A 26,312-nucleotide genomic window follows, 5' to 3' on the forward strand; every position below is an offset into this window, starting at 1 on the left:
GCTCGTGTCTCGCTAGCGAGCTAGCAGTTCGGAGCATTCGATCTATACATCTTGCTCCAACCGAGTCTGTTGTATTGTGTGTGTTTCTTGGTAGTGATGATGTGATAACTTATTGCTAACTAATTCTCATTAGTATCTTGTTGGATTGTGCATGTGTGGTAATATATGTTGATAATGTACTTTTCTCTCTCTCTCTCTCTCTCTCTCTCTCTCTCTCTCTCTCTCTCTCTCTCCTAATATTTGAACTTATAAAATTGATTCCACTTTTGTATTCACAACAGGTCATGGAAAAGAAGAGGAAGTGGTTTCGTGTGAAGAATTGAGAGATGTCGAACGTTGTTATTGGAAAGGTCAAAAAAAGATAGCAATAAACTCCAGTTCATCGTGTGACTTTGATTGCTGGTATAATCCAAGTGAGGTATGGAGATGTTCTCTTGTAGTGTTTCTCATACTTTTTTATTTTTTTCATTTTATTTTATTTATTCTATTGTATTTTATTTTATCACCATTTGAGTAGATTTTAAAAACCTTTGAATTGCTTCTAGTCTTCTTCCAGTCCTTCACAAATAAAAGAGGTATGATCTTTATAGACATTCTTGTATTGTTTATATTCTTATATTGTTTATATCTTCATACATGTATGTGTAATTACCTAGTTGTATTTTACGGGAAGGGGGGCTATGCTCGTGGTGTCCCGTCTTCTTATCTCATTTTATCTAGACTGTTTTTAAATTCGTGTATTTTTTTGCACACACCACTTTCTCATCTAACTTGTTCCAAATGTCTATTACTCTGTGGGGAAAGCTGTTCTTTTTCAGATCTCTGCTCTAACTGTCTTTCTTGATTTTCTTTCCGTGTCCTCTTGTATTTCTATCCCATTTTATTAGATACTCTATCAATAGTTTCTATGCCTTTCATGATTCTATAAATAGTTATCAAGTCTCCTCTCTCTCTTTGCTCTAATGTCTGTAGCTCAAGTTTTGCTAGTCTCTCTCCATATGATAGTTCTGAGAGTGTTGGTGCCAATTTTGTAATTGCTCTTTGTATTCTTTCAAGTTTTGTTATATATTTTTTTGTACTTGGTGACCACGTCGTTGCTGCATATTCCAATCTTAGTCTTATCAAAGTGACTATTATTTTCTTCACCATTTCTTCATCCAGGTATGTAAATGCCACTTTGATTGTTATTGAAATTTCTCCAAAAATCTTATTTATATGTTTCTCAGGGGACATATTATTCATAATAATGACTCCCAGGTCCTTCTCATTTTCCACTTTTTATTTTTTTATTTCTTCTAATTTATATGATTCCACTTTCTTTTTTTTTTTTTTTTTTTTTTGGCTTCTTCCAAATTCCATTATACTACACTTCTTAATATTGAATTCCATCTCCCACTTCCTACTCCATTCCCATACTTTATTGAGATCGCTCTGTAGTGACTCACAATTGTCTTCAATGTTCACTTTTTTCAACAATTTTGTATCATCTACAAAGAAGCTCATATAACTTTCAATTCCTTTATCCATATCATTAATATATAAAGCAAACATTATTGAGGCCAGAACTGTTCCTTGTGGAACACCACTTATCACTTCATCCCAATTAGAGTGTTTGTCTCTTATCACTACTCTCATTTTTCTTTCATGCAAGATGTCTTCCATCCACTTCAGCAGTTTGTCCTGCATTCCTCCTGCAGTTTCTAATTTCTTAAGCAACTTCTTATGTGGCACCTTATCAAAAGCTTTTTTCAGGTCTAGAAATGCACAATGAGTCCATCCACCTTTCTTGTATTACATCTATTAGCCTTGAATAGAAACACATTAAGTTTGTGACGCATGATCGTCCTTGTGTAAATCCAAATTGCCTTGGGTTTTGTATGTTTTTTTTTTTTTCCAAATGCCTTACCCATCTAATTTTGATAAGTCTTTTACAAATTTTAGCCATCGTACTTGTAAGAGAGACCGGTCTATAGTTAGTAGGGTCTTCCTTGTTTCCCCCTTTATATATAGGTACTATATTTGCTCCTTTTCCAGTCTTCTGGAACTTTTCCTTCTTTCAATAAACTGTTTATTAGACTATGTATTTTGTCTGTTCATTCCTGCATTATCTCAAAATCCAGTTTGCCATTTCATATGGTTCATGCAATTTTCTGACATTGAGATTACTCAAGTGATTCATTATTTCATTCCTTGATACTTCCATCTCTTTCATAGGGGGGACTTTCTCCTCCCATTATATATCTCTAGGTTGTATATTCTCCCTCGTAAACACCAATTTAAAATGCTTGTTCATAATTTCTGCCATTTCTATTTCCTCTGTATATTCGACTCCTTGTAGTTTCTCTAATTCTTGTTTGTTTTTCAGTTTGTTGTTTACAAATCTGTAAAATAGTTTTTGTTTATCTTTACATTTTCTATGACATCTTTTTAATATTTTCTCTTTTCTTCTCTGCTCACTTGTACATATTCACTTCTATAACTAGTATATATTTTCCATTTTCAGGTCTTTTATCTTTTTTTTCCATTTTATCCAAGCTTTATCTCTTTTGTCTTTTAACTCCCTATATCTTTTGCTGTACCAGGACTTTACATATTCTTTTTCTTGGTTTTGTCTTGGGACATACTTTTCCACTCCTTTATAAATTTTTGTCAAAATATTCCATTTCTCTTCTACTATTGTTTCCTCCTTGTGTATTCTTTCCCAGTCTGCTTTTTGAAAGAATTCTCTTAATTGATCAAAAATTGTTTTTCCATACATCAATCTTCCCTTTCTATATTTTTCATTTTTTTTCATGTATTTTTCCTCATTTAGTTCCAGTTCAACCAATATGTGGTCACTTTTACTTATTGGTGTCTTATATTCAAACTTGTCCACTATTTCGGGTTCTGATGTGATTATTAGGTCCAGTTTTGATGGTTCTTCCTTATTTCTATACCTAGTATTCTCTTTAATTCATTGCTTCATTGTATGTTCTATAATCATATCAAGTAGTACATTTCCCCATAGGTCGTCTCCACCCTTTACTGTCATCTCTTCCCAGCAGATTTCTTTACAATTAAAGTCACCCATTATAACTATCCTTCCTCCATCTTCCATTATCTTATTTAGTGTTATCCTTGTGTCTTTTAACATACTTTTGTGTTCTCTCTTTTCTTACAAGGCAGTTTTAGGAGGCACATAATTTACTACAAACTTCCTGCTCTTCCCAACCCTGTCCTACACTTCCATCATAATTATCTCAACTCTATTCTTTCCATATGTGACATTCCTCACATTTATATCCTTCTTAGTCAGGAACATAATTTCACCCCCTTGTTTTACCTCTCTGTTTCTAATCCAATCATTATATGCACCATGTCCTACACTGTTGGGTGGTAGTGGACCTTTCAATTTTGTCTCTACAGTTCCCATTATGTCCGGTTCTTTTTTCTTCAGATAATCATTCAGTTCGTTCAAGCCTGTTATTAAGCCATCTATATTTGCATAAGACACTTTTAATTTTCTGTTACTTCCATTGTGTTTTCTGTTTCCCTTCTGTTTTTGTCTGCTATGAACCTTTTACTCACTTTCATATTCATATATGTGTGTGTATATATACATATATATATATATATATATATGTTTATACATATATATATATGTATAAGTATTGGGACCAGGCATCCTTCTCCCTGTGGCCCCACAGGGGACATTCTTAAAAAAAGTAAATGCATAAGAGGGTCCAGGGGTTTTCCAACAAGCACCCTAAGGTTTGGGTCTTTTAATGTGCGTGGATGTGGTACAGATGAGAATAAAAGGGAAGAGATAGGTAGTATGTTTGTGAGAAGAAAGATGGATGTGTTGGCTTTGAGTGAAACTTAGTTGAAAGGGAAGGGGGAATTTAAGTTTGGGAGTGTAAGTGGGAGGTTATCAGGAGTGAAGAGAGGGTGAGGGAGGGAAGGGGTGGCTATACTAATAAGTGAAGAGATAGGTAAACTTGTAGTGGAGTGGAAGGAGGTTTCCTCAAGGATAATGTGGATGAAGGTGAAACTGGGAAAGGAGATGTGGGTTTTTGTAAGTGCATATGGGCCTGGCAGTGAGAAGAGTGTAGAAGAAAGGGAGACTTTTTGGATAGATTTAAATGAGTGCATAGAGGAATTAGGGAGCAATGTCAGTGTAATAGTACTGGGAGACCTTAATGCTAGGGTAGGAAATAATCCAATTGATGGAGTGGTTGGGAAATATGGAGTTCCAGGAAAGAATCGTAGTGGAGAGTTGATGGTGGAGATGTGTCAAGAAAGAGAGTTGTTGATAGCAAATATAGTGTTTTGGAAGAAAGTTAAGCATAAATACACATGGGAGAGGGTGGTAGATAGAGCGTTAATGGATTATGTAGTGGTAGATAGGAGTATGATAGGAAGAGTTAAGGATGTACATGTGCTAAGGGGAGAGAGTGGGGGAATATCAGATAATTTTTTGGTGGAAGGTAAGTTGAGAGTGGAGGATAGATGGAGAAAGAGGAAAAGGACAAAAGGTAGGGAGGTGCTTAGAGTGAACTCTTTAAATGAAAAGGAGAAGGAGTACAAGAAGAAACTGTGCGGAGTGGCAAATGATCACTCAAACCAATTAGATATTCAAGAAGATTTAGATCAATTACAGCAATGGTCTGAAAAGTGGCTAATGAAATTTAACACAAGTAAATGCAAGGTAATGCACATAGGTAAAAATAACAAAAAGTACGATTACAAGTTATTTGGAAATTCGTTAACAAAAGTGGATAGTGAAAAAGATCTCGGCGTAATTATCAGTAACAACCTCAAATCATCCAAGCAATGTATTTCAGCCTCTGAGAAAGCAAATAAGATTCTGGGACTGATTGCGCGATCTTTTGATTTCAAAAGTTCATCACTCATTAACAAGCTATATAAATCGTTAGTTCGTCCACATTTGGAATATGCTGTTTCCGTATGGTCACCGAATCTTATTAAAGACATTGACAGACTGGAAAAAGTACAACGGCGAGCCACAAAACTGATTCCAAATATAAAAAATAAATCATACAAAAATCGACTAAAGCACATGGATCTGTTTTCCCTAAAAAAGCGTAGACTCAGAGGTGACTTGATACAGGTCTTTAAGATTTTAAAGGGAATTGACAACGTGGAACATAAGAGAAGAAGAGAGAAGGAGTTTGAATGTGTTTGAGATGAGGTGTCTGAGAAGTATGGTGGGGGTTACTAGGCTGGATAGAGTGAGAAAAGAGGAGGTGAGGAGGAGAACAGGGGTGAAAAAGGATTTGGGAGATAAGGTTGATGAAAGAATATTAGGATGGTTTGGACACATGGAAAGAATGAGTAAAGAAAGACTAGTAAAAGAGGTATGGAAGGCAGATGTGGAGGGAGTGAACATGAGGGGACGTCCTAGGATGAGGTGGATGGATGGGGTGAAGGGGGCTTTGGGGAAGAGGGGAATGTCTGTTGAGGAAGGAAGGGAGAGGACGGAAGACAGAGGTGAGTGGAGAATGGTTGTATATGGATGATGTTGTGATTGCATGAGGAGGAATGGGCGGGGGGGTGGGAGGTGGGGTAGTATGTGTGAGTAAATTTTGACGCAGCCCGAAGGGATTTCTCCCCGTCCTCTCCTTATATGCAAGGGGGGACGGAGAGGGGGAGTCGCCGATTAAATGAAGCGGCCTTGCTGTGGATGTGCTGTGTCTTGCGACACTGCTTCTGACCCAGGGCGGTGGGCAGGGTGCAGGGATGACCCATCATCCAGGAGGTGCTCAGATGAGAGGGAGGGTGGGAGGGGTGTGGAGTGTATGTAGGGATAAAATGGGTGGGAGTGTTTTTATGCCTTTCCCTTTTTGGCTACCTCCCTTGGAAGGGGGAAAAAGCCTTGGTATATGTATGTATGTATGACAACATCAAAAGTGACAAAATTTTCACATTGAATGAGAATCCGACAAGAAACAATGGTCTCAAACTGTCCGGAAATAGATTCAGTTTGGAAGTAGGTAGAAACAACTTTGCCAACCGTGTAGTTAATGAATGGAATAAACTTCCTGCACAGGTAGTGCAATGTAGTTCAGTTCGAAGCTTTAAGAATAATTTAGATAAATACTTAAGTAAAATGCTGTAATGATTATAATTTATCTTGTATTATTTGTTTTTGTTTTGTTATCATTTGTCTGTCTGATTTTCATTTATTATTAGTTATATGTTAATTTATTATTTACTATTTACCTGTTTGTTTATTATTTTAACTATACCTATGCATTTATTTATGTATTTTATTTGTTATTTACATTATTATAGTTTTTATTTATTATTTTATTATTAATACATACATACATATACCAAGGCTTTTTCCCCCTTCCAAGGGAGGTAGCCAAAAAGGGAAAGGCATAAAAACACTCCCACCCATTTCATCCGTAAATACACTCCACACCCCTCCCACCCTTCCTCTCATCTGAGCACCTCCTGGATGACGGGCCATCCCTGCACCCTGCCCACCGCCCTGGGTCAGAAGCAGTGTCGCAAGACACAGCACATCCACAGCAAGGCCGCTTCATTTAATCGGCGACCCCCCCTCTCTGTCCCCCTTTGCATATAAGGAGAGGACGGGGAGAAATCCCTTCGGGCTGCGTCAAAATTTACTCACACATACTACCCCACCCCCCACCCCCCCGCCCATTCCTCCTCATGCAGTCACAACATCATCCATATACAACCATTCTCCACTCACCTCTGTCTTCCATCCTCTCCCTTCCTTCCTCAACAGACATTCCCCTCTTCCCCAAAGACCCTTCACCCCATCCATCCACCTCATCCTAGGACGTCCCCTCATGTTTACTCCCTCCACATCTGCCTTCCATACCTCTTTTACTAGTCTTTCTTCACTCATTCTTTCCATGTGTCCAAACCATCCTAATATTCTTTCATCAACCCTCTCTCCCAAATCCTTTTTCACCCCTGTTCTCCTCCTCACCTCCTCATTTCTCACTCTATCTAGCCTAGTAACCCCCACCATACTTCTCAGACACCTCATCTCAAACACATTCAAACTCCTTCTCTCTTCTTCTCTTATGTTCCATGTTTCTGCCCCATACAGTGCTGTTGGCACAGTCACTCCTTCATACAGTCTCCTCTTCGCATCCATTCCCAAATGTCTATTTCTCATTACACTCTTTAAACCACCAAGGCATTTACTCGCTTCTCTCAATCTACATTCTACCTCCACCTTTTCCTGCTACACTTGCACCCAAGTATCTAAAACTATCCACTTCCTCCAGTCGCTCTCCCTTAATGTTCACTTCCAGTCTACTGCCACTTTCTCCCCTTGTACATCTCATCACCTTACTTTTACCCACATTTATCTTTAGCTTTCCTCTATCACATACTCTCCCAAACTCTGCCACCAGCTTCCTCAATCCCTCCTCTGACCCTGCCACAAGCGCAGTGTTGTCCGCAAACAACAGCTGGCTCACCTCCCACTTTTCTCCATTTTCTTTAACCATCTCCAATCCCTGACTCACTACCCTAGCATTCACCTCTCGCACCACCCCATCCGTGTATAAGTTGAACAGCCAGGGCGACATAACGCATCCTTGACGAAGTCCCACCTTTACTTCAAACCACTCACTCTCTCCATTTCCAATCCTAACACATGCTCTACTACTCACATAAAAACTCTTGACAGCTCCCAAAAGCTTTCCTCCTATCCCATAAATCTGCATAACCTCCCACAGTGCCTTTCTGTCTACCCTATCATAAGCCTTTTCCAGATCCATAAAAGCCAAAAAAACATCCTTCCCCTTTCCTATAGCTTTCTCACATATCTGTCTTACCACAAAGATCTGATCTACACAACCTCTACCCGTCCTAAATCCACACTGTTCCTCACCAATTACTCCTTCTGTTAATATATATATATATGTTAATATATATATATATATTTTTTTGCATCCGACCTAGATATGGATCAAAAGGTCTCCTGTCGGCATGCTCCGCCTTTGTAATCCTTTGTAATCCTTTGAAAGAGGAGTGGGAGGGAGTGAAGGATAGAGTAGAGCTAGGAGTGAAGGAGGAATGGGGATGGTTCAAGGAGGGAGTCACAAGGTGTGCAAAGATGGTGTGTGGAACAAGAAGGACAGGAGGAAATAGAAGGAAGGGTAGTGAATGGTGGGATGAGGAAACAAAGAAGGTTGTAGAAGAGAAGAAGCGAGCTTTCACAGATTGGTTACAAAATAGGATGAGGGAGTCATATGAGAGGTACAAAGAAAAGAAAAGAGAAGTAAAGCACAAGGTAAAGGAGGCAAAGAGGAGAGCAGATGTGAAATGGGGTAAGAGTATGACAGAAAATTTTGAAAGTAATAAAAAGATGTTTTGGAAAGAAATTAAGAGAGGAAGAGGAGGCGAATCAAGTAGAGAAGAAAAGGTAAAAGGTGTAGATGGAGAGATGATAATGGAAGAGAAGGCAGTAAGGGGAAGATGGGCAGAATATTTTAGGGAATTCCTAAATGTGAAGGAGGATAGGGAGGGAAAGATAGTTGCAGTGGGAAATGCTAAGAAAATGACCGTGATGAGTGAGGAAAATGGAGGAGAAATAAGGAAGGATAAAGTGAAGACAGTTGTTAAGATGATGAAACCAGGTAAGGCACCTGGTCTGGATGGATGCCATGCAGAATGTCTGGAAAAGGGAGGTACAGTGATGGTGGACTGACTCGTGAGTTTATTTAATGTTTGCTGGAGAGAGGGTAGAGTGCTGGAGGACAGGAGGAGTGCCTGTATAGTTCCATTTTACAAGGGAAAAGGGGACAAGTGTGAGTGTAGTAGTTTTAGAGGGATTAGCTTGTTAAGTGTAGTTGGGAAGGCTTATGGGAGGATCATGATTGAGAGGGTTAGGAGAGGAACAGAGAGAGTAATTGGTGAGGAACAGTGTGGATTTAGGACAGGTAGAGGTTGTGTAGATCAGATCTTTGTGGTAAAACAGATATGTGAGAAAGCTATAGGAAAGGGGAAGGATGTTTTTTTGGCTTTTATGGATCTGGAAAAGGCTTATGACAGGGTAGACAGAAAGGCATTATGGGAGGTTTTGAGGATATACGGGATAGGAGGAAAGCTTCAGGGAGCTGTCAAGAGTTTTTATGAGAGTAGTAGAGCTTGTGTCAGGATTAAAAATGGAGAGAGTGAGTGGTTCGAGGTAGAGGTGGGACTTCATCAGGGATGCGTTGTGTCGCCCTGGCTGTTCAACTTGTACATGGATGGGGTAGTGCAAGAGGTAAATGCAAGGGTAGTGGGTCAGGGATTGGAGATGGATAAAGAAAATGGAGAAAAGTGGGAGGTGAGCCAGCTGTTTTTTGCGAATGACACTGCACTTGTGTCAGGATTGGAGGAGGGATTGAGGAAGTTGGTGACAGAGTTTGGGAGAGTGTGTGATAGAAGAAAGCTAAAGATAAATGTGGGTAAAAGTAAGGTGATGAGATGTTCAAGGGGTGAAAGTGGCAGCAGACTGGAAGTGAGCATTAAGGGAGAGCTACTGGAGGAAGTGGATAGTTTTAGATACTTTGGTGCAAATGTGGCAGGAAAAGGTGGATTGGAGGTGGAGGTAGAATGCAGATTGAGAGAAGTGAGTAAATGCCTTGGTGGATTAAAAAGTGTAATGAGGAATAGACATTTGGGAATAGATGCTAAGAGGAGACTGTATTTACCTAGTTGTATTTACCTAGTTGTATTTTGCGGGAAGGGGAGCTATGCTCGTGTTGTCCCGCCTTTGTATCTTGCAGTGTCTAGTTTGTTTTTAAACTCATGAATGGTTTTTGCGCATACTATTTCATTGTCCAGTTTGTTCCAAGTGTCCAAAACTCTATGAGGAAAACTGTTTTTCTTCAGTTCTCTTCTATAGCTATGTTTTTTTATTTTCTTTCCATGTCCTCTTGTGTTTCTTTTGTCCCAGTTAAGTAAGTTCTCACTATCGAGTACCTCTGTGCCTTTCATGATTCTGTAGATGGTCAATAGGTCACCTCTCTCTCTTCTTTGCTCCAGTGTCGGTAACTCCAGTTTAGCCAATCTCTCTTCGTATGATAGGTTTGCAAGTGCAGGTGCCATTTTTGTAGCTGCTCTTTGGATTCTTTCTATTTTCTTTATATTCTTTTTGGTACTGGGGGACCACAATGTCGCTGCATACTCTAATCTAGGCCTTATCAATGTAACCAATATTTTTTTCATCATGTCTTCGTCCAAGTATGTAAACGCCACTTTTATTGATCTTAGCAAGTTGTAAGTCTCCCCGACAATTTTGTTAATCTGTATATCATAGGACAAGTCGTTCGTGATAATTACTCCCAAATCTTTTTCGGATCCTACTTTCTTTACTTCTTTGGTTCCAATTGTATATTTTCCTGATATTCTGTTTTTGCTTTTTCCAAACTCCATTATGCTACACTTCTTAGTATTAAAGTCCACTTCCCATTTCTGACTCCAGTTCCATACCCTATTTAGGTCTTCTTGCAGTGCTTCACAGTCCTCATCAGTTTCTATTTTCCTTAGCAGTTTGGCGTCATCGGCAAAGAAGCTCATGTAGCAGTTCACGTCCTCATCCATGTCATGTATGAAGGAGTGATTGTGCCTACAGCATTGTATGGGGCAGAAACATGGAACGTAAGAGAGGAAGAGAGAAGGAGTTTGAATGTGTTTGAGATGAAATGTCTGAGAAGTATGATGGGGGTTACTAGGCTGGATAGAGTGAGAAATGAGGAGGTGAGGAGGAGAAGAGGGATGAAAAGGGAGCTGGGAGATAGGGTTGATGAAAGAGTATTAGGATGGTTTGGACACATGGAAAGAATGAGTGAAGAAAGACAAGTAAAAGATGTATGGAAGGCAGATGTGGAGGGAGTGAACATGAGGGGACATCCTAGGATGAAGTGGATGGATGGGGTGAAGGGGGTTTTGGGGAAGGACAGGAGAGGACAGAAGACAGGGGTGAATGGAGAATGATTGTATATGGATGATGTTATGATGCATGAGGTGGAATGGGCGGGGGGATGGGGGTGAGGTAGTATGTGTGAGCAAAATTTGACGCAGCCCAGAGGGATTTCCCCCCCATCTCCTTCTCTGCATGGGGGGACGGAGAGGGGGGTCGCTGATTAAATGAAGCGGCCTTGCTGTGGATGTGCTGTGTCTTGCGACACTGCTTCTGACCCAGGGCAATGGACAAGGTGCAGGGATGACCCATCATCCAGGAGGTGCTAAGATAAGAGGGAGGGTGGAGGGGTGTGGAGTGTATTCAGGGATGGAATGGGTGGGAATGATTTTATACATTTTCCTTTTTGGCTACCTCCCTTTGGTGTATGTATATGTATTTAGCTACATTGTGTTTTTCCTTAATACAATATGTACAGGCACACCATAAAGAAAAATCTTGTTGCATATGAAAGACCATCTCATTAGAAACAAAATACTTAAAAGTTTGTAAATATCTTGAAAAAGAAGGGAGATACTATTTTTTATTTTATTTTTTTTAGTTATTAGTATTAATATTATTATTATTTTTATTTTTATCTATTTTGATTTTTTGGCTAGACTTACCATAAAGTGTAAGAATTAAGAGTGGTAATTTGTAAAGATTTTGGTAAAGGAATACACAAACTCTAAACCAGTGGTCCAATTTTATTGAAATTTGAAATACTTGGGTTTTATGGGTCAACAAATCACCTATGTCAAAAACAAAGTGGGACATCTCCATCATAGCAAATTTGCCTTTTCATGGCCAATATCAAATTGTCAATTTAGAGATGATCATCAGTATTTTCCCAAACCACTGGCCAAATTGATATACAACTTGGCATGTGAAGGTTTTATGGGTCAACAATTCACCTGAGCAAAACAATGACCTTCCTTTTTTACTATTCTTACTAACACCTTTCATGTTGCCATGGCAACTATTGTCAATTTAGCGATAATCATCCATAAAATCCAAACCGCTGCCCTAATTGACATACAATTTGGCATGTGAAAGTTTTATGGGTCATCAAATCACCTGAGCTTTTAAAAAGTAATGGGAGACATCTGCATCATACCAAGTTTGCATTATCATGGCAATAATGAAGTTGTCAATTTAGAGCTAATCAACAATAAATTCCAAACCCCTGCCCAATTGACATGTAACTTGGCAAGTGAAGGTTTTATGGGTCAACAAATCATCTGAGCATGCCAAGAGCAATGCAAGACCTTCCTTTTATACTATTCTCACTAACACCTATCATGTTGCCATTGTGACATTTGTCAATGTAGAGATAATCATCCTTAAAATCCAAACCCCTGGCCCAATTGACAAAACTTGGCATGTGAAGGTTTTATGGGTCAACAAATCACCTGAGCATGTCAAGAACAATGTAGGACCTCCCTTTTATACTATTCTTACTAACACCTATCATGTAACATGTTCCATCAATGTAATATATATGTTATGTAATGTATGCGCAGCTACAAGAACTCCACTATCACCTTAAAAAGTGCATATATAGGTGCTGTAGCCCTTACCCTTAAATTGCCTCTATACACTAACCAGTCAGTACTGCAACTATCCTAAGACCTAACTTAAATTTACGTTGCAATCAGTGAATTATTTTTACACCAGTTTACTGAAATAGAAAAATAAATAATGTATTTTTACTTTCAAAGGAATTATTTTGCTTAATCAAGTTATCTATAATCATGATAATCTGAATAAACAGTCTTATTTAAACAGCTCATGTCTGTTATCATCATGAAACCCAGAAGAAAATTTAAGTCTTGTATGTAGACCTCCACTAGTCTTGAGACTTCTCATGGTCATAGACATGGTCCGTGACATGGAATACATACATACATATACCAAAGGCTTTTTCCCTCTACATGAGGGATAGCCAAGAAGAAAAAGGCATAGAAACCACTCCCACCCATTCCATTTCCTATATATTCCACTCCCCTCCTCCCTTCCTCTTATCTTGTCATCTCTGCATCCTGTCCACTGCCCTGGGTCAGAGGCAGTTTCGCAAGACACAGCACATCCACAGCAAGGCCGCTTCATAAATTCGGCGACCCCCCCCTCTCCATCCCCCCATGCAGAAAAGGAGAAGATGGGGAGAAATCCTTTTGGGCTGCATCAATTTTTTTCTCATACATCCTCACCCCCCATCCCCCACCCACTCCCCCTCATGCATCACAGCATCATCTATACACAGCCCCTCTCCATTCACCCCTATCCTCTGTCCTCTCCAGTCCTTCCTCCACAGACTTTTCTCACTTTACAAAGGATTACAAAGGCGGAGCATGCCGACAGGAGACCTTTTGATCCATATCTAGGTCGGATGCGAAAAAAAAATCATATTAATAATAAATTAATAAATAAAAACTATGATAATGTAAATAACAAATGAAATACATAAATAAATGCATAGGTATAGTTAAATAATAAACAAACAGGTAAATAGTAAATAATAATAAATTGACATATAACTAATAATAAATGAAAATCAGACAGACAAATGATAACAAAACAAAAACAAATAATATAAGATAAATTATAATCATTACAGCATCTTACTTAAGTATTTATCTAAATGATTCTTAAAGCTTCGAACTGAACTACATTGCACTACCTGTGCAGGAAGTTTATTCCATTCATTAACTACACGGTTGGCAAAGTTGTTTCTACCTACTTCCAAATTGAATCTATTTCCGGATAGTTTGAGACCATTGTTTCTTGTCGGATTCTCATTCAATGTAAAAATTTTGTCACTTTTGATGTTGTCAATTCCCTTTAGAATTTTAAAGACCTGTATCAAGTCACCTCTGAGTCTACGCTTTTTTAGGGAAAACAGATTCATATGTTTTAGTCGATTTTTGTATGATTTATTTTTGATATTTGGAATCAGTTTTGTGGCTCGCCGTTGTACTTTTTCCAGTCTGTCAATGTCTTTAATGAGATTCGGTGACCATACGGAAACAGCATATTCCAAATGTGGATGAACTAACAATTTATATAGCTTGTTAATGAGTGATGGACTTTTGAAATCAAAAGATCGCGCAATCAGTCCCAGAATCTTATTTGCTTTCTCAGAGGCTGAAATACACTGCTTGGATGATTTGAGGTCGTTACTGATAATTACGCCGAGATCTTTTTCACTATCCACTTTTGTTAACGAATTTCCAAATAACTTGTAATCGTACTTACTGTTATTTTTACCTATGTGCATTACCTTGCATTTACTTGTGTTAAATTTCATTAGCCACTTTTCAGACCATTGCTGTAATTGATCTAAATCTTCTTGAATATCTAATTGGTTTGAGTGATCATTTGCCACTCCGCACAGTTTTGTATCATCAGCAAATTTGGAAAGAGTAGATTTTAGTCCATGGTCTATATCATATATACTATGAATAGAAGTGGCCCAAGAACGGAACCCTGAGGAACTCCACTTGCAACGCTTTTCCATCCAGAAGTTTTTCCATTTAAAACAACTCTGTTTTCGACCTTTCAACCAATTACTAGTCCAACCTAATAGGCTACTTATTCCATGCAAAGCTAATTTAGTAAGTAGTCTTTCGTGTGGGACGGTATCAAAAGCTTTTGCAAAGTCTAGATATACTAAATCTATATTGTTTCTTTTGTCATAATTCGAGATAACAGTGTTGTAGAATTCGAGTAAGTTAGTCACGCAAGAACGTTTCCGTCTGAAACCATGCTGGCTATCATTTATCAAACGGTTACTTTCTAAATGATGTTCGATAGCATCTTTGATGATAGTTTCCATAATTTTTCCTACGATTGAAGTCAAACTTATAGGCCTATAGTTATTTTGTTTCTTTTTGTCACCTTTTTTGAATGTGGGAGTAACGTTAGCTAGCTTCCATTCTCTTGGGACATCTCCGGATATGATGGATTTCTTGAAAATAATTTCTAATGGAACAACAATCTCATTTTTAATTTCCTTTAAGATTCTTGGATGCCAACCATCAGGCCCTGGTGTTTTATTAACTTTGAGTTTGTCTATACACCTTTTATTTTTTCTTTTGTTATATTTACCATAGTAAGCTTACCCTAGACTTTTCACAGGTTTCAGTTTGGAAATCACCTTGAGGTGTTTTGTTTACGAATACCGAGCTAAAATAATTGTTTAAGATATTACACATTCCTTCATTTGAATATTCAAGTTGACCGTCAGCAGATAATAGTGGACCAATATGATTCCTAACAACCTTTTTATCTCTAATGTAACTATAGAATTCTTTGGGGTTCTCTTTAGATTTATCAGCAATGTTCATTTCGTATTGTCGTTTTCTTTTTCTTATTGTCTTTTTTAAATTTATCTGTATTGATACATAACTTTCAGTCATTAGATGCACCCGAGCACTTATATTTTTTATAAACCTGTCTCTTTTTAGCAATACTTTTTTCAGTTTCTTTGTCGAGCCACTTTGGGCAAGCCTGATTTGGGGGACGTCTGTCCTTAAAAGGAATGTAAGTTTGAATCATCTTAGTGAGCGTATTTTGAAATATTTCCCACATCTGATCTACGGGTCTTTCGTTTAATTTTGCCTCCCAATCCGTAAGCCCCTTTCACCCCATCCATCCATCTCATCCTAGGACGCCCCCTCATGTTCACTCCTTGCACCTCTGCCTTCCACACTACTTTTACTAATCTTTCTATACTCATTCTTTCCATGTGTCCAAACCATCCTAATACTCTTTCATCAACCCTATCTCCCAGCTCCCTTTCCACCTCTATTCTCCTCCTCACCTCATTTCTCACTCTATCTAGCCTTGTAACCCCTATCATACTTCTCAGACATTTAATCTCAAACACATTAAAACTCCTCTCTCCCTCTCTCATGTTCCATGTTACTGCCCCATATAATGCTGTTGGCACAATCACTCCTTCTTATAACCTCCTCTTAGCATCCATTCCCAGATGTCTATTTCTCATTACATTTTTTAATCCACCAAGGCATTTACTTGCATCTCTCAATCTACATTCTACCTCCACTCCTCCTTTTCCTGCCACATTCGCACCCAAGTATCTAAAACTATCCACTTCCTCCAGTCTTTCACCCTTAACCTCTTCAGTACGGGCCAAAATCTCGCGGGCAGCATTAGCTGCCAGATGTACGATGTGTCGTAATAATACTCGCATCATAAAATATAGTAACCGCATATATCGATCGTTCTCTCTTTCACCTGTGAATTTTGATAACCATAGAAAATGTGATGAAGACAGTTTAGAGAGTATGTCATTATGCAGGGGCAACTACAATAAATATAATCAAGACGCCGATATGGCAGCCTCGCGTATCCACTTGCTCCTCATTCCGCCTACGAATGCGGCACCATGTGGAAGGGGTTAATGCTCAAGTCCAGCCTACTGTCACTCTCTCCCCTTGTACATCTCATCACCTTACTTTTACCCACATTTATCTTCAGCTTCCATCTTTTACACACCTTCTCAAACTATGACACTAAATTCATCAATTCCTCCTCTGATCCTGCTACAAGTGCAGTGTCGTCTGCAAAAACAGCTGGCTCACCTCCCACTTTTCTCCATTTTATTTAACCATCTCTAACCCCAGACCCACTACCCTTGTATTCACCTCTCGCACCACCCCATCCATGTAAAGATTGAACAGCCAGGGTGACATAACACATCCCTGACGAAGTCCCACCTTTACCTCAAACCATTCACTCTCTCCATTTCTAATCCTAACACAAGCTCCACTATTCTTGTAAAAACTCTTGACTGCTCTTAACAGCTTTCCTCCTATCCCATATATCTGCAATACCCCCCACAGTGCCTTCCTGTCTATCCTATCATAAGCCTTTTCCAGATCCATAAAAGCCCAAAATACATCCTTACCTTTTCCCATAACTTTCTCACATATCTGTCTAACCACATAAATCTAATCTACACAGCCCCTACCTGTCCTAAACCCACACTGTTCCTTACCAATTACTCCCTCTGTTCCTCTCCTAATCCTCTCAATCAAGACCCTCCCATAAGCCTTCCCAACTACACTCAACAAGCTGATCCCTCTGAAACTACTACACTCACACTTGTCCCCCTTTCCCTTGTAAAGCGGAACTATACAGGCACTCCTCCAGTCCTCCGGCACTCTACCCTCTCTCTAGCAAACATTAACCTCACCAGCCAGTCCACCATAACTGTACCTCCTTTCTTCAGACATTCTGCATGGCATCCATCCAACCCAGGTGCCTTACCTGCTTTCATCATCTTAACAGCTGCTTTCACTTCATCCTTCCCTATTTCTCCTCCATTCTCCTCACTCATCACTCTCATTTTTTAACGCTTCCCACTGCAACTACCTTTTCCTCCCTATCCTCCTTCACATTTAGCAACTGCCTAAAATACTCTGCCCACCTTCCTCTCACTGCCTTCTCTTCCATTATCATCTCTCCATCTGAATTTTTTAACTTTTCATCTCTACTTGATTTGCCTCCTCTTTCTCTTTTAATTTCCTTCCAAAACATCTTTTTATTATTTTCAAAATTTTCTGTCATACTCTTACCCCATTTCACATCTGCTCTCCACTTTGCTTCCTTTATCTTATGCTTAACTTCCCTTCTCTTTACTTTGTACCTCTCATACGATTCCCTCATCCTAATTTGTAGCCAATCTATGAAAACCTGCTTCTTCTCTGCTACACCTTTCTTTGCTTCCTCATCCCACCACTCTCTACCCTTCCTTTTATTTCCTCCCACCCTCCTTGTTCCACACACCATCTTTGCACACCTTATGACTCCCTCCTTGAACCATCCCCATTCCTCCTCCACTCCTAGTTCTACTCTATCCTTCACTCCCTCCCACTCCTCTTTCAGCTTCATCTTATACTCATTCTCCTTTTTTTTTCTCTCTCTCGTTTAAACAGTTCACTCTAAGTACCTCCCTAACTTCTGCCCTTTTCCTCTTTTTCCACATGTTCTCCACTCTCAATTTACCTACCACCAGAAAATTATCTGATATTCCCCCACTCTCTCCCCTTAGAACATGTACATCCTTAACTTCTACCACACTCCTGGTCACCACTATATAGTCCATTAACGCTCTATCTGCCACCCTTCCATCCACCACCCTCTCCCACATGTACTTATGCTTGACTTTCTTCCTAAACACTGTATTTGCCATCATCAACTCTCAAGACACATCACCATCAACTCTCCACTACGATTTTTACCTGGAACTCCATACTTCCCAATCACTCTGTCTATTGGTTCATTTCCTACCCTAGCATTAAGGTCTTGCAATACAACTACATTGACATTTCTCCCTAATCCCTCTATGCACTCATTTAAATCTACCCAAAACGCCTCCCTTTCCTCTATGCTCTTCTCACTACCAGGCCCATACGCACTTACAAAAACCCACATCTCCCTTCCCAGCTTCACCTTCATCCACATCAACCTTGATGAATCCTCCTTCCTCTCCACTACCCGATTACTTATCTCTTCACTTAACAATATAGCCACCCCTTCTCTCCCTTGTCCCCTCTTCACTCCTGAGTACCTCCCGGCTACACTCCCAAACTCACAGTTGCCCTTTCCTTTCATTTCAGTTTCACTCAGCCAGCACATCCATCTTCTCACAAACATACTGCCTATCTCTTCCCTTTTACTCTCATCTGTACCACATCCACACACTTTTAAAAACCCCAAACCTTAGGATACTGGTTGGAAAACTTTCCAGACCCTCCTATGCCTTTTTTTTGTACTCCTAATCCCATCCCCCGTCCTGTTTTTTGTCGCCTTGTACGACTCACGTGGAAAGACTTGGTAGCATTCTCTTCCCCCCACCACAGGGTAGAAAAAAAAAAAAAAAAGGAAATGAATATTCAGAGAAATGGTACTGGACAGTAACAAGGGGTTAGGGGACAGCATAACGGAGGGATAATCATAGTATAAAAGTGTCATAATTTCTCTATGAACAGAGTTTTCCTCTATCACAGACAAAATGATGTGTGGCTCTGGTCCATAGGGGTGCCCCATATAGACCCTAAAGTATCAACTGCATGCTACTTTGCCACAATAACATGCAGCCAATACCCCAGACTGGGTGATATGGAATACTGACCATATTATTAACAGTTATTTCATATACTTGTTATCATAGTCATGGCTGGCTATATAATAGACAGCATAGCCTCTCCAACATCTTAAAATTAATACCATAATGTATTATTTGTGAACAATGTAGTGGTTTGTTACCACCACATTAATGAAGGAAATCATCCGTGAAAGAAGGTTTAAAGAAATTCAATTTCTCTCGGGACTTGTTTATTGGAAATACAATGTGACTAAGTAAATCAGGCTGCTGTCTTGGCAGCAAAACTCAATGATGGTATATGTCACATTTAGGAGCACTGTACAGAAATAAGTTCATAAATTACAATTCCTACTATTTCAGAATATTACTACACTCATACATATTTACATATTGCTATGAGAGACATAAAACTGTTAATCAAGATATGTTTACATAACTACTAGTTCAAGCGGGTGACAATTATTGATACTGGAAATTAATGGTGCGTGTACATTATAGAAAATTCTTCAAGGCGTGACCTTGCTACATTATTGCCCCCTAGTACCGAGGGACAACGAACGATATTTCAGTCTCAAGGCGCGACAAGCTGTCTGCAGGATTGGAATTCACTGACATGGCCAGTGTGAGGCCTGGTGTTAGCATTAGGCATCTGTGGATGGCAAGCAGTTCAGCTGGCAATCCAGAAGCGGTGGGTAGTGGCTGGCATCTGTCCAGTAGGACAGGTGACATTGCAGTGAGAGCAGCCAGCAGTAATCTGTGGATGAAGAGGCAGTGGGACACCGTGCAGTGGTCTGTGGCAAGTGGTGGTGGCACGGCAGGCGACTGTGGCTTCAGCAGCATCGTCTTGGGGTGATGCCGGTGGTTGAAGACAGTGACAGCTCTGGGTGGCGGCTGGAGGCAGCATTGTCAGCAGGTCAGGGCGACGGCTGATGGTGGCAGAGGCCAGCAGCCAGTGTGCGTAGGCAACTATGACAGCTTGTAGAGGCTGGAGACTGTGTTAGTAGCAGGTTAGGGCAGCGACTCAGCAGTCCAGGACAGGCAGCAGTGACAATGACAGCTTGGAGTGGTGATGGCAGCTAGAGGCTGCAATGTTGGCATGGTGTATGGGACCAGTGGCTGTGCTGGGTAGTGTGGGTTCTGAAAGCAGTGACTGGTAGAGGCACGCCTCTCCAGGGAACAATGAGGTGGTGGGCAGGCAGAAGTTTGCTATTCCTGGAGAACAGTCTGCCAGGCCGCGGTTGGTCAGAGTTTCGCCTCTCCTGGAGACAGTCAGGCAAAAGTTTGCCTTCCTAGGGAACAGTGAGGTGGGGAGACAGTCAGGCAGAGGTTCTCCTCCCTAGGGAACAGTGAAGTGGCGGCAGGGCAGAGGTTCACCTCGGCAGAGCAGCAGTAGGCCCAGTGTTGGTACAGCAGTGGTGGCAGGTCCAGCATTGATGGTCCTTGGGCCAGCGGCGGGAGGACCTCTTGGTGGCGGCGATGGCTGGCCTTGCAGCTAGGAGCGTATGTCCTGGGCTACTATGATGGCTGGTCTCTCTGCAAGGGGCATCGTCCTGGGCTGCTGTGATGGCTGGCCTCTCTGGTTGGGGGGTCGTCCAGAGCTGCTGCGACAGCTGGACTTAGCTAGGGGCGCTGTCCTCTGATGCAGTGGAGATGGCTGGGATGTCCGATCTCCAACTCTGGGTTCACCATTTGTAGTGGTATGTTACCACCACATGATGGTGACGGAGTTCATCTGCGAGAGAAGGAATGAAGAAACTCCAATTCTCTTGGGATTTTTTTTTTTATTAGAAATACAATATGACTATAGGTAAATCAGGGTGCTGTCTTGGTAGCAAAACTCAAGAAGGCCATATGTCACATTTAGGTGCACTGTACAGAAATAAGTTCATAAATTACAATTCCTATTATACAGAATATTACTACAAACATACATATTTACATATTGCTATGAGAGACATAAAACTGTTAATCAAGATATGTTTACATAACTAGTTTGAGTGTATGACAATTATTGATACAGGAAATTAATGGTCCGCATACATTATAGAAAACGAATTGTTCAAGGCTTGGCCATGCTACAACATCCTCTAAGACTACTATGCAGAGTATCTGACATGTCATGAATTAACAAACATGACTAAGTATCGGAGAACATGCCTACATATTCTGCATTAAGGCACAGCTGTCACATTACCAACAATATAAAAGTTGCTAATTTGTGGGAGAAAATAGGGTGGGGGGAAATTGCATTAGAATATTCATATATAGGTGCCTTATCTTTAGATTTTTACTTAGAAAACTAATTTGTCATGGCTAATAGCCAAATTTGCATTTTTTTTTTTTTAGAATAATAATAATAATAATAATAATAATAATAATAATAATTGGGCATACGCTTCCAGAACAGCAAGACAATTTGATAATCCTGTGCATGCACTGAACAATGCAAGCATTCAAACTGATGCATACCCATTCAAACACCACAAAAGATGGCGGTGTAAACATTACATCTGTGATGGTGCCTACGGATTCATGCGTACCTACCATATACCACTATGCACTTTTCTATCCACTGTGCCCCTGACCCAATTTTCTTTCTCTTTGATTACTTTGATAACTGTTTCCTTTGCATTTTCTTCCACTAATACAATTTCTCTAAATATATCATTTCTGATCTAATTTCCATTGGTTTTTTATTTCTTGAAGATCTGTCTCCCATATGCTATCTCCAACTTTCTCAGTCACTGCTTTAATTTGTTATTTTACATCTATTTTCAAAACCTCATTTTTATTAGTATCTTAATTTTTCATCCTTTTATTTTCATTATTTTTTACTATGTTTAGTTCAATTTTTAGGTCACTAAACTCTGTTGGTTTCTGCATTTTGTCTTTACAACTTGCTTCTGTATCCATTGCCATGTATTCTCTTGATTCCATGAAATATTTCTATACCTCATCTCCCTTTCTAAATATATACTTTAACCTAGTCTTCTACCATCTCTTGCACAGCCAGAAAATCCTACAAAACTTTCCTCTTCATACTTTTGATTCCGTTATGGCGTCTCAATATTACAATTTTTCATGGTGATGACGCCTAACAGCGATTCAACCCTGCTCATATCAAGTTGCTTCACCATATTTCTGTCTGCCTTGACTATCCTCCATTTTTTTGTTTCTATTTCAATCACCAATTTTACTCTATTAACTCAATTTGGGCACCTTTAAGCTTTCCCTTTCCTGTACATGCCCTTCATAATTCTATAGATCGTCAACAAGTCACCTCTTTCTCTCCTCTGTTCCAGAGTCAGCAACTCAATTTTATCAGTCTTTCTTCATATGGATATTTTGAGAGTTCTGGGGCTATCCTCATAGTTTACGTACGGGCACAAAATTTTCATCTTTTTTTAACCCTTAAATTAGTGTTGTATATGAAAGGCAATTTTATTAGAAACAAAATGCTTTTTAATTTTTTTAAATAGCTTGAAAAATAAGGGATACGATTTTGTTTATTTTATTTTTTGCCCGCATTTTTGGCAGGACTTCACCAATTCTGAGAGCCTTGTCTTTCTTTTTTTCCTCACTCATTTCCTTATTTATCCATATATGTTTGAATTTCTCGCTGTTTGCTAATTTAACTGCTTTAGATAGTACCTCCTCAGCTATCATTTGAGTTTTTAGTTTTATTTTCAGAGGTCTATGTTGTTTTTCTTTTGAATATTTGTCTATCCTATGAATTTCATCAATTTCTTTGTCAAAATTCGTCCTGTATTTCAAAATTTCCTTAGCTATTTCCTTTTCCTCCCTTTCTCTCTGGTGTTTATATATATCATTTTTTTCCTGGATACCATGGACCACAATGTATTTATCTTTGTCAACTGTATCTCTCACCCAGATTTCCTTTTCTGTAATTACTTCCATAACTGTTTCTATTGTATTTTCCTTCATCTGCTTTTGTACTATTTCTGTAAAGGATATTTTTTATTTTCCTGTTCTTGTTTCCATTGATTTTTTTTTATCAATGAGGTTTGTTTCTTTAATTGATTCTTCCACCTTTCCGGTCACTACCAGTAATTGCTCATTGACCTCCTTTTTCAGTTCTTCATTTTTTTTGTCCTCATTTTTCATTATTTATTTATTTATTTTTCTCTTTTGAGGATATCAATTTTGCTCTTTAAGTCACTTAATTCTCTAATCGTTTGCTTGTTACATGCATATGACATGGGGCGGCACATTTAGGGTGGCGGCAAATCTAGTCTGGACATGCCATCCACAAGGCTAATGAAATAATTATAATAAAAAAAATGTCAAAGGAGCCCTGAATATTTTATCATAATATACGAATTACAAAGGATTACAAAGGCGGAGCATACTGACAGGAGACCTTTTGATCCATATCTAGGTCGGATGCGAAAAAAAAATCATAATAATAAAATAATAAATAAAAACTATAATAATGTAAATAACAAATAAAATACATAAATAGATGCATAGGTATAGTTAAATAATAAACAAACAGGTAAATAGTAAATAATAATAAATTGACATATAACTAATAATAAATGAAAATCACAGACAAAAGATAACAAAACAAAAACAAATAATATAAGATAAATTACTAAAGTACATGAGACTTACCGTAGGTTAGTTGAGATGTGCTTCTGGTTTTATGAAGCAAATCAATTCTGCTGAAGGGTAAGCATTCATATGAGATACGCTTCGCCCAGCCGGTCCAACAGTCTTTGAATAATACGAGCACCCACATGATAACCTGGAACTTGATTGTTTTGTAATGGAGAGATTCCCAGTTAGTTATGTGTAAGGGGAGGAGAGGAGGGCATATGAATGCTTACCCTTCAGCAGAATTGATTTGCTTCATAAAACCAGAAGCATATCTCAACTAACCTACGGTAAGTCTCATGTACTTCAGTAATTTTATATCAGCAAATCACAATTCTGCTGAGGGTTCGCAAACATGAGATTTTGAAGACATGTGGGTGTCGTGCCTCAGAAGTTCTTAGGCAGGTGAAGTTGGGGCTGTTCCATAATTCTTCCATTCGAAATTTAGTGGGCCCAAGCTAATCCAGTACTGCATCTTGGAATGGGTCTCCCTCCTGTACAATTTCCTTGTTGTAGTGTTTGGCAAAGGTCGATTCTCTTGACCATCCAGCTTTGGACATGATGTGGTGTATAGGTACGGATATGGATCTAGCTTGAGAGGCAGCAGCCGAGCGGACACTGCTCGCTGTGTATTTGGTAGAGTCAATTCCAGAGATAGAAAGTACATGCTTGATCCATCTTGCAATTGTGTCTCTTGATACCGGCTTGTGCGGTTTGATGAAGCTTATGAGGAGTCTTCCATCCTTCTTCCCTGTCTCGTCTCGGAGGTGTTCCATTTTTTCCAGATATGTGCGCAAAGTCCTGCAAACACACAAACTTTTGTCCTTAGTGTAGGGAAAGAACTTCACAGACTGAATGTTAAATCCAGGGCGACATTGTTTAATGTTGTCCCCTAACCAGACTGAAATAGCTTCTTCCTTTATGATATTCTTGAGTACTAGTAAGTGTAGGGTCTGAACTCTGGCAGCTTGTGTAAGTGCCATCAGCATTACTAGTTTGAGTGTAAGTTCTTTCAGTGGGAGAGACTGTAAGGGTTCCAACTGTTTCATTTTTGTTAATACAGGTTTGACATCCCAGGTGTCCTTATATTTAGGCATTGAAGGCCTCAGGTTGAAAACTCCCCTCATTAACCTGATGACTAGGGGATGGTAGCCTGCCCTGCATCCGTCCACAACTATCCCCAGCGAGGATATGGCCCCCCTTGCCGTGTTAATACTGTTGTAACCCACACCTCTGTGGAAAGTTTCTGTTAAGAAGTTTATGACGTCAGTTACAATGGGAGTAGTGGGATTGATGTCCTGTCTATGACAAAATTGTGCCCACCTGTTGATATGTGATCTGTATTGTTTGCTAGTTCCGGGTTTCCATGATGCCAAGATAAGGTCCATACCTTTGTCAGATATGCCTCGTTCTCGCAGGCTTTCCCGGAAAGTAGACAGGCCATCAATCTGGTATGGGACATGATGGGATGTTCTTCCGTCAACAGGGGCCACACCAGCACTTTCTTTCTCCGCATTATGATTCTTGGATCTTCTACGAGCAGCCTGAGTAGTGCTCCCATCCAAGGCTGTGATGTCCAAAATGGAACTATCATCCAACCTCTGGCTCCTTCTGCTCTTAACTTCTGCAGGCATCTAGCGATCAGGGAGAAAGGGGGGAAAATGTAGATGAGACCTAATGTTGCTCAATTAAGGTTGAATGCATCACAATAATTTGATTCTGGGTCTGGCCTCCAGGAGCAAAACTGGGGCTCTTGTTTGTTCAACCTAGATGCAAATAGATCAATGTTGGGTGTGCCAAAAATGATGCTTAATTTCTTAAGAATTTTCTCATCCAATTTCCATTCATGTCTGTCATTGAAGTTCCTGGATGCTGTATCAGCCAAAGTATTATCACTCCCTGAATTGAAGGAACATGTGATCCAGGCATCATTGTTTAGACACCAGTTCCAAATATCAGAGGAGACATTGTTACATGCTACTGACCTAGTGCCTCCCGTTTCACTGAAGTAGTTAACTGCTGTAGTGTTGTCACAGAAAACTTTGATGTGCTTTCCTCTGACCTCATTTGCAAAAGATTTTAATGTAAGGAGCACAGCTATGAGTTCCCAGGTATTAATGTGAAGCTTCTTTTCCTCTGACGTCCATCTTTCATTGACCCCAACCTAAGTCTGAAGCATCTGAGTATAAGACAATTTCAGGAGTTGGGTGAATTATTCGCCTATGTTGGGTCTCAACATGTTTGATCCATCAAGTCAGGTCCATTTTCATTTCGTCGGTGATCAACATTTTATCCTCAAAGTTCCCATAACTCCTTCGCAATGCTGTAATCTTTGCCGATTCAAGGTGACGATAGTGTAACTTTCCAAGTTCCACAGCTGGGAAAGCAGCAACTAGAAACCCGATCACCCTGGCTACTTCTCTGATTTTGTCACTAGTCTAGCTATTAGTTGTTTACATCCAAGTAGAATTCTTTCTTTCCTACGTATTGGTAAGGTAACAATCTTATTGTCCGAGTCAATGACATTGCCAAGGTATTCCGTACTTTTAGTGGGTTCTTGTCTTCCCACTTCCAAACTTCCATGTGCCTGGCTTCCAGGATGGAAAGGAGGATTTGGCTGTG

At 39.6% G+C, this 26,312-nt stretch overlaps 2 protein-coding genes across 8 annotated transcripts in view; one reads left to right on the forward strand and one right to left on the reverse strand.

Annotated features, from left to right (window-relative positions):
• LOC143021745 (SID1 transmembrane family member 1-like) overlaps positions 1-26,312 on the forward strand; it is a 407,746-nt gene that overhangs the window by 54,870 nt on the left and 326,564 nt on the right. For 6 of the 7 annotated variants that reach the window (XM_076179441.1, XM_076179440.1, XM_076179442.1 and 3 more), the window contains one exon: positions 282-418. The exons of the other annotated variant lie outside the window; for it this stretch is intronic. In XM_076179441.1, coding sequence (XP_076035556.1) covers positions 282-418 — 137 coding nt within the window. The remainder of the gene's footprint in view (positions 1-281; positions 419-26,312) is intronic. 7 annotated transcript variants of the gene reach the window in all.
• Positions 23,702-25,324, reverse strand: LOC143021362 (uncharacterized). Its single transcript, XM_076178798.1, has one exon. The coding sequence runs from the start codon at positions 25,322-25,324 to the stop codon at positions 24,149-24,151; it is 1,176 nt and encodes a 391-aa protein (XP_076034913.1). The 3' UTR covers positions 23,702-24,148.

This window comes from Oratosquilla oratoria, chromosome 42 (genome assembly GCF_046742065.1).
Source record: "Oratosquilla oratoria isolate Oo_2021 chromosome 42, ASM4674206v1, whole genome shotgun sequence".
Classification (NCBI taxonomy): Eukaryota; Metazoa; Arthropoda; class Malacostraca; order Stomatopoda; family Squillidae; genus Oratosquilla; species Oratosquilla oratoria.